Here is an 8684-nt window from a genome sequence, read left to right as displayed (position 1 = left end):
ACTACAACTCCCAGCATTCCTGACCATTGGCCATGCTGGCGTTGGAAGTCTAGAACCACCTGGAGGACTCCAGATTGAGGAAAGCTGTCTTGGGCTGTTACTTTTTACCTGGGGCTAAGTCCCATTCCTCTCAGGAGTAGACATGCATAGGATTGCACCCTTATGCTGCACTGCTGTGCACATTTATCTGGATATATGTCCCACTGAGCATGGTGAGATTTGCTGCTCAGTAAACATGTATACAGTTACACTGTTAAGAATGCAAGTGGGTGTAAGTGGTGCTTGATGGAATGCTTTCCCACATCAACACTCCATACACATAGGAAACTAGCAGAGGGAGGTTAGGTTAAGAATCTCCCTGACATGCTAGCTTTCCACAGGCAGGTTTATTAGGGTGGATTAGTCTGTAATTGGGTAACAACCCCCCCCCATTTCCATTCTGAAGTGGTACAGTCCTAAGAAAGCTGTACTATGCTCTCAACTGTATGGATGAGTTCTGGTTACAGACTTTTCTGGTGGGTTATGCCCTAAATGCATTGTGGAGAAAAGGAAACCCACTGCTGTGTCTGCCATCTCCTTTTGGGGCCTAGAAAGCCATGCAAACTGAATGATGGTGTACTTTAAAGAGCAAACCCAAGTGCATGATGACCCAGCTCCCTGCCTCTCCAGCGCATGGGAAGTTGGTGGTGTACATACAGTCACTGTGGGGAAAATTAGGATTCTGTCCAACCTGTAGTCATTTTAGTTGTGAGTGTACAGTCACAATGCTGCCAACAATTGCTCTTGAAATCCTGGCAATGTTTTTTTATTTATTTTGTCAAAGTACATTTGATATTAAACTTACCATTTCCAGGAAACAAATGCAGTGGTTAAAAGTTATGGTTCTTTCTCTCATATTCATGTGTGTAGGAGAAATTTTGCCATAGAAAGGCAGGGGTGAGGCACATGTGGCCTTCCAGACATTGCTGGATTGCAAGTCCCATGAGCCCTAGGCAGCATGGCCAATAGTGAGGGATGATGGGACTTGCCATGCAACAACATGGGAGTCCACAAGTTCCCTGTGCAAGAGTGACAGAAGCTGCTGAGGAAACCCTCTTTCCCGTATCACTCTTCGCAAGGAGCCCTGTCTCTTTCCTGCTGTTTAGTGGGCCAGAAGGATCGACCCTCTTGGAAGTCTCCCTGAGACGGACTCTTCCCGGCAGGGCCGGCTCCGTAGTGCAGCCGGGCAACTTTAGGCTCTGGGCACGGCTGAAGTTTGCTGCCGGGAAGCTCCTGGGGGCAGCATCCTGCTGCCCAGCGCCCCCTACATGCCATTCTCAAGGAGCCCGGCCACCGCCACGGCAAAGGTGGCCAGGGCCTGGGCCGCATGAGAGGTCAGGGAGCTGCCTAGGGCTCCCAGGCCATGCGTTGCCCACTGCCGCCGTTGCAAAGGAATCCTCCGCCAGATACGCCAGGCCAGGCGATTTGGCTCTTTCCCATCACTTTCCACCTGATGCCTGGTCCCTTGCCATCGGCCGGCCCCAAATCAATTGCAAAGAAGCCCTCAGATGCCCCACGCGGATTGGCAAGGAGGCCCGCCATGGAGTTGCTCTGCGGCCTTCATCATCAGGAAAGGCAGAAGGCCCCGGGGAACAGAGATGGAGCTCTGATCAGCAGCCGGTGGGGGAGCAAATGCTCTCCCAAATGCTGGGGGGCGGAGGCGGGGGCGGGGAGAGGAGCCGGTCCCGGATTGCTGCCGTCAGCCCCAGGGTACACGTAAGGACACACAGGACGTTCCTTCCAGAGGTTGCCTTAGGAACGCCCTGCCCGTGTCAGTGCGCGTCATCCAGGTGGAAACCCACACGCCACCGTCCCTCCCCAGCGCGAAGCCCGGCCCCTTCCCCCAAGGTGACATCCAGTCTCCTTCACATGCGTCGCCGCCCAATGCGCCCCAGCCATCCATGCGCCACCCGCCTCGGCGACTCCGGATCGGGGTTCCTTTGCACGAGCCTGGGACCCCGAGCAAAATACTGAAACAACCCCAGCGAGCGGGGTGGGGGGAGGCAGACTCCCACTCGTCCCGTCTCCTCATTGCAGTTCTCTCCCCGGTCCCTCCCTCCCGCTCGGAGCCTATCAGAGCAACGGGAAGCGGCCGTACGTCGATGCTGGCGCTCCCCCGCCCGCCGTTCTCACGTTAAAGCCTGCGCGGCGCTATAAAAGCCGGCCATTTCATTCGCTCCGTCTCAGTGCGCCGGCGTCCCCTCGCTCTCTCTTGCGATCGGGTCGACGTGGGCTGTTCTTTTCGCCTCTTTTCCGCGCGCGCTCCGGCTGCTCCGCTTCCCGGCATCATGACCGACGCGGCGATCTCGTTCATGAAGGACTTCTTGGCGGGCGGCGTGGCGGCCGCGATCTCCAAGACCGCGGTGGCGCCCATCGAGCGCGTCAAGCTGCTTCTCCAGGTGAGCGCGGGCCGCCTTCGACGGAGGCCGGCGGGCGGGCGCGAGCGGCCGGGGTCCCGGCTTCGAGGCTCGGTCGGGGAAAGGCGGGGAGGGTCGCGGGGCTGCCTTTGTCGCGGTGGGCGCTCCAAGGCGCGCCGCGCTGAGCCGGCCCCAGCCTTTGTCTCCGCTGGAGAGACGCGGCCTCGTGGCGCATCCCGGCACCCAAATCCCGTCGGGCTTTTTTAGGTCGCCATCCTGCCCCCAAGGTCGCCCCAAGGAGATGCAGGCCCGGGCATCCCTTTTGGCCTGCTGGCTCGGGCCAGAGAGATGGCGTCCGTTTTCCATCGGTAGCCTGAGTGCCCCTTGGCCCAGGAGACCGTCTCCTTGGGGCTTAGGCTGCCCCCCCCCGCCCCGCGTTGCATGGGTGGAGCAAGGACCGGGCCCCCAGTTTTAGGCTAGGCTTGAGATCGGGGCTCCTTTCTCTTCCCGTGGCCCAGGCTGATGCCCGGAGCTTCTGGGCCAACGTTTGGCCTCGGCCGGCCGGCCCGCACGCAAAAGACGCGGTCAAAGGTAGCCTGGGGGGCGAGCGATCGTGCCGGAGCTGCTGGGGCTGGAGAGAACTAGTTCCGCTTATGCAAATCCCCGCCTGGCTCTGGATTATGTCGCGGGGGAAGGAGGGGCGGGCGGGCGAGCGATCGCGGCCTTTTCCCGCAGGGCCGGGGCCGGGCTGCCTCTGCTGCTTCTGCACGGCGGGCAACTTGCTCCTTGGCAACCGCCGCCACGGAGGAGCATCCCCTCGCTACTCGAGGAGGCTCTTCTTCTTTTGCCTTCCTTTTTCTGCCCCAGATTGAAATTGCTCTGGTGTAAACCGGGAGCTCTTGGGGACGCATTTAGTACACGGTCTGGCCCTATGATTAAAAATCCCCCACACTTGGCCTCTTCCATGAAAGGGATTTTTATTTTTATTTTTAAGCTGACAATCCAACCCAAAAGAGTTCAGAGGGAGTGACCTTGACTGCAAATTGTGGCCAATCAAATGTGGTGGTTAGTGGGAGACCAAGATGAAGGTATCTTGCCCTGTCGAATGGGCTGTGCGACAGACACAAGATCCGAGAGGTTCCGGAAACAACTGGTTAAAATGTCGTAATTACGCTGAAGCAGCATCCGGGTAGTGAGAGGCGGGCCCGTCAAGGTCACATGGCGCAGAGAAGTGATGGTAGGGGTCAGCAGCTGGAGGCACGAGGGCCAAATCCGGCCCCCTCCCTAGAGTAAGGGGGACAGTGACTAATCCAGAAGGAAGAGAGGTAGATGAGGGAAGGAGATGCATTCACAGCCCCCTTCGAGGCCTGGGGCCTTCTGGCCTTGCAGCCCCACCTGTGGAGCCAGCAGCTGAGCTGGGAGCTTTGGGCACCTTGAGATCATCACGGAAGCTGTGAGACGCTCATTATCTGGAGCCGCTGCTTTGCACTGAAGGTCACCTTGCAATGAAAGTGTTATTACTTTATTGGATTGCTCACAAGCATCCTCCACCTCCACACGGGACCTGGCTGAGGAGGCAGGCAGGAGATCTTTTCCGAGAACCGAGATTACTTTTAAAATCTCCGTTTCTATCCAGTCTTGTTAAATCCTGGCATTGTCTCGAGAAGCCAACTTTCCCTGTTCCACTTTTTCTTTTGTCTGCCCAAAGGCAATGGCTTGTGTTTAAAAGTAGATATGAAAACGGCTGTTCTTTCATAGGCCTGTGTAGGATGTGCCCAGGAAGGACAAAAATGAGCATTGGAAGCCTTCTTCCTGTTGGGCAGGGCCTGAAGGAAGAAACTGAAACTTAACCCTCTATTTCAAGAGTACATTCCTGAAGACCGGGTGGGGATGGGGGGGATTGCAGTGCTTGACTAGCCAATTGCGAGCCCAAGTTAAAGGCTTTGTTGTGATTTCACATTTATAACTTGTATGTCTTGCTGACACACCACACTGTTTATGAGGATTGCATTTATATTGTGCCTTTCTCCCTTGTGCAAGAAACCCAAGACAGGTTAGATGATCCTCCTCCTCTCCACTTTATCCTTACAACAACCTTGTGAGGTAGGTTAGGGTGAGCATCAGTGACTGACCCAAGGTCGACCAGTAAGCTTTATGGCTGAGTATGGCCTAGAACCCAGGTCTCTCAGGTCCCGGCCCAACGCTCTGACCGCTTGGCTGCACTGAACAGGCAGCCAGATTTAATTTTGCCTCTTTCCATCTTGGGCAGGTGCAACATGCAAGCATGCAGATCACAGCAGACAAGCAGTACAAGGGCATCATTGACTGTGTGGTCCGGATCCCCAAAGAGCAAGGTTTCCTCTCTTTCTGGCGTGGCAACTTGGCCAACGTGATCCGATACTTCCCCACGCAAGCCCTCAACTTTGCTTTCAAAGACAAATACAAGCAGATCTTCCTGGGCGGTGTTGACAAAAGAACCCAGTTCTGGCGTTACTTTGCTGGGAACCTGGCATCTGGAGGAGCTGCCGGAGCAACCTCTCTGTGCTTTGTCTACCCTCTCGACTTCGCCCGAACACGCCTGGCGGCTGACGTGGGCAAAGCCGGAATGGAGCGCGAGTTCAATGGGCTCGGCGATTGCCTGGTCAAGATCTTCAAGTCGGATGGCCTTCGAGGGCTCTACCAGGGGTTCAACGTGTCTGTCCAGGGCATCATTATCTACAGGGCAGCTTATTTTGGTATCTATGACACTGCGAAAGGTAAGCTTCCTGTGGGTCATTTCCTCCCTCCCCCACCAATGTTTCTGGTTCTTTTGACTTCTCCCCCAAAACGGGAAGCTATTATGCTGAAGGGTGGCTTTTTGACTCTTCTTCCTTTCTTCCCCAAATTGTGTCTGTTGAACAGGGATGCTTCCTGATCCAAAGAACACCCACATCTTGATCAGCTGGATGATTGCTCAGTCAGTTACTGCTGTTGCTGGCTTGACCTCTTATCCTTTTGATACAGTCCGGAGGCGTATGATGATGCAGTCCGGCCGCAAAGGGGGTACGTATTCTGCCAAGGACGCTGAAGCACAACTAGTACAGATACCAGAGCAGCCTTCCCCAACCTGGTCTTCCAGATGTGCTGGACAGCAGCTCCCAGAATTCCATGGCCATGCTGGCTGGGAATTTTGGGAGTCACCATCCAGCACACTTGTGGGGGGGAGGTTGTTCTAGGTCCTTCTCCAAGATGTCTTCGCAGTTCCACTTACGTGGAATCTGTGTAGAAGATGCTTGTCTTGGGTGCAGAAGGTGTATTGAATGGGACCAGCTGTTCAGTCTGTCCAACCAACAGAGAGCTCTTGAGCTGAGTTACCTGGTTCTTCCAAGTGCAAGCGGTACTTGGAATTTCTTGCACCCGAAGCTGATTCGGTGTAGTTGAGCAAAGGCCTATGCTAGGTGTGTGGAATCTGTAGGCCTTCATGTTGCTGGGCTCCTGATTCCTATCAGCCCCAAGCTGTGATGATGGGAGTTGTAGCCCACTGGATGCTGTTATACTACATGTTCTCCACACCTGGTGTGTGGTCTGAGACCTCAGCAGGTAAGCAGAGGCCTCTGGAAGGAAAACTTTTCCTAAAGTACAGGGGAACTTTCTGAGGGCAAGGGAACTAGAGGCCACAATTCATAAACTGCTGTGGAGTCTGCACATAAACTGGTCTAATTAAGTAGAAATGAAAAAAATAGCTTGGAAGCTTTAGTAATAAGCTGGATGTCCAGGAGACAGAATGAAGCTGCCGTTTTGGTTTGCCTTTTCCACTTTTACCCTCATCTGAGGAATGGTACTCCTCTGTCATGCAGGAATGGATGGGCTAAACTAACTCTTTGGGTACATCCTAGTGATATGATGCTTCCAGTCCTACAGTCCTAGTTGGGATTTTAAGAAGTGAACTTCAAATGCATATGGTTGAATTAGAGAACTGAAATATACCTCGAGGTCATGTAGTCCACCCTCTGCACAAACTTGTCTAGTTCATTTACGTGACTTGGTTAAAAGATGTTTTGCAAATGGTATCTGTCCGTAAGATAATTTCAATAGTATTTTACTGTTAGTGATGGAGCACCAATTGTGATTAAACCTATAATCTGATTTATAAAGACAGCCATTCCTCCCCCCTCAATTTATAAAGATGCGCTGCAGCATAGAATCCTTATCTCTGATTGGCTGTTCATAGCAGCAGGAAGTTCTAGGAAGTGGAAAGGCCAGTCACTTGCGGCCTGTCAGGAGGGCCCCATTGGCTAACCCCTTCCTCCCAGAAATGGGTGAGCTAGGTAGGCACAGCCTGTACTCCTAAGTCAACATTGTGTAGGGTGGCAGGCAGAGGGGCTAGAACCTGGTCACTTTGCCTCCGGCTCAACCCTTGCTGTAACCTAGTCTATAGCTCAGCCTATTCGACTTCCCTGTTCGACCCTCGATCCGCACCTTTCCTTTCCACACCTTTCCTTTCTCTCCGTTAACTCCTCAGGGCAGAATGTGTCCTGTTACACCAGGGGCGCTGAGCCTCTTTCAGCCTGACTGCTGAATTAAATTTGACAGAAGCTCTTGTAGGTCATATTCTGGTGGTGGACAGGGCCCAAATACAAAAAATGCCACCCTTGTTTCAACTGACTGCCAGTAACTGAGCCTCAGCAGAGGCATTTAACCTTTTAGAAGTGGAGGGGGGAACCCTGCATAAGATGGAAACCCCGCAAAGGATTGAGGGGGAAGGAGGTGGAGGTGGCCGGGGAGCCCTAGGCATGGGCCGGACTTCGACTGAGGTTTTGCCCCCCCCCCCTGTGTTGTCCTCAGTAAATCTCCCACCACGCCAGTGGACTCAGAACAAAACAGCAGAGGGGGCAGCTGCTGCTGCTGCTGCAGGCAACACAGGGATGCCTTGCTCCCTAGGCTGATTTTCTTCGTCTGTGTCTTCATTTCCAGCTGACATCATGTACTCTGGCACAATAGACTGCTGGCGGAAGATTTCCCGCGACGAGGGCGGCAAGGCCTTCTTCAAGGGTGCCTGGTCCAACGTCCTCCGAGGCATGGGGGGCGCATTCGTCCTAGTCTTGTATGATGAAATCAAGAAGTACACATAAGCTCCTTCCCACTTGGGATGATGTCACATTCATGGACTGCGTCGAAACTATTTATCTGTTCCCACTGAGGTTTCTACCGGTTGGCAGAGGGGCCACAGTTCTGCTTGCCTGACCTGCTTATTGAGTCATTCCCTTGACAATGGGGCTCAAACTTCATTTTTATTCAGTCACTCCTGTTAAAATTAAGTTTGAGAGAAATAAAATAAAAATCCTGTAACAAAAGTGTGCTGCTGCTTCTCCCCAATCTTGAAAAACGTGTCTTTTGATTGAACTTTGATATAATAGGAAACTTGCCACTTCTTTGTTAAGTTACTCTTAAAAGAGTTACGGTAGATGCTCGTCCTGGCTTTGAATTGTGTCGTTAAACCAATAGGCACATCTGGCTCCAGTGCTAATCTAGGATGTGAATTTAATCTGGGGAAATTAAGACATCTGTCTCCCCCAACCTCGTGCCTTCCAGATGTTTAAGGTGACCATTTTCAGGCTTGCTGGGGCTGATTGGAGTTCTGAACATCTGGAGGGCAAGATGCCAGAGTATTGTCCTATTCCAACGTACAGTGTATATGTGTGTGTGCGTGCGTGTGCGTGCACGTGTGCTACCTTGGTGCTGCCTGCAGGGTTTGAGTGGCCCTGGTGCAAGCTCTCCTCCGTTGCCCAACCTGCTCCTCTCCTCGTAGGAACACCTTGTCCTTGTCCCGGTCACTATTGCACATTCCCTTGCCCTCTTCTGGGGGCCCAGTCAGCAAAACCACCTTTGTTCTTGTCACCGCTTGCATGTTCAGGCAGGGCAAGTGAGCAAGCAGGGCCTGGGGGATTGGCAGGTGGCCCCCTGTGGTAGCAATGTGGCCCTTGGCACTGGCCCTCTCTGGCCTCAGCCAAGGTGGCCATTCCTGAAAGCTCTTGGCCCAATAAGCATCTTCCTGAAAATACTTGGTCAGAAGCAGTGTCCTGGGTGGCTGACTCGGGAACCCCTCCTGTTCTGGTTAATGGGGCTCGAGATACTATAGCTCGGTTTTCGGTAGTTCCTTGGCACAGTTGGGCAGCTTCCAAAGGGATTTGAGTAATTCATGTAGGAGAAGGCCATCACTGGCTGCTAGTGGTGTTGGATATATACACTAGTCTTGGGGACAGTATGCCTTTATAGACCCCAGATACTGGGTCCACGAGAAGGAAGATG

The 8684-nt window shown here is 53.3% G+C and overlaps 1 protein-coding gene across 1 annotated transcript; it reads left to right on the top strand.

Annotated features, from left to right (window-relative positions):
- The first annotated feature begins 2220 nt into the window (after positions 1-2220).
- SLC25A5 (solute carrier family 25 member 5) lies at positions 2221-7729 on the top strand. Its single transcript, XM_063141649.1, has 4 exons — positions 2221-2438; positions 4666-5152; positions 5298-5438; positions 7350-7729. Exons 1-4 carry the CDS (start codon positions 2328-2330, stop codon positions 7505-7507), a joined length of 897 nt encoding a protein of 298 aa, XP_062997719.1. The 5' UTR covers positions 2221-2327; the 3' UTR covers positions 7508-7729.
- The last annotated feature ends 955 nt before the right edge of the window (positions 7730-8684 follow it).

This window comes from Elgaria multicarinata, chromosome 15 (assembly GCF_023053635.1).
Source record: "Elgaria multicarinata webbii isolate HBS135686 ecotype San Diego chromosome 15, rElgMul1.1.pri, whole genome shotgun sequence".
Taxonomy (NCBI): domain Eukaryota; kingdom Metazoa; phylum Chordata; class Lepidosauria; order Squamata; family Anguidae; genus Elgaria; species Elgaria multicarinata.
This window is presented reverse-complemented; position numbering and strand designations above follow the sequence as displayed.

Bases quoted from the DNA above. Each gene is read 5' to 3' on its own strand.
- SLC25A5 (XM_063141649.1), top strand. From the start codon at position 2,328: ATGACCGACGCGGCGATCTCGTTCATGAAGGACTTCTTGGCGGGCGGC. The intron at 2,439-4,665 runs GTGAGCGCGGGC...CATCTTGGGCAG, and splicing joins GCGTCAAGCTGCTTCTCCAG to GTGCAACATGCAAGCATGCA. The intron at 5,153-5,297 runs GTAAGCTTCCTG...TCTGTTGAACAG, and splicing joins TATCTATGACACTGCGAAAG to GGATGCTTCCTGATCCAAAG.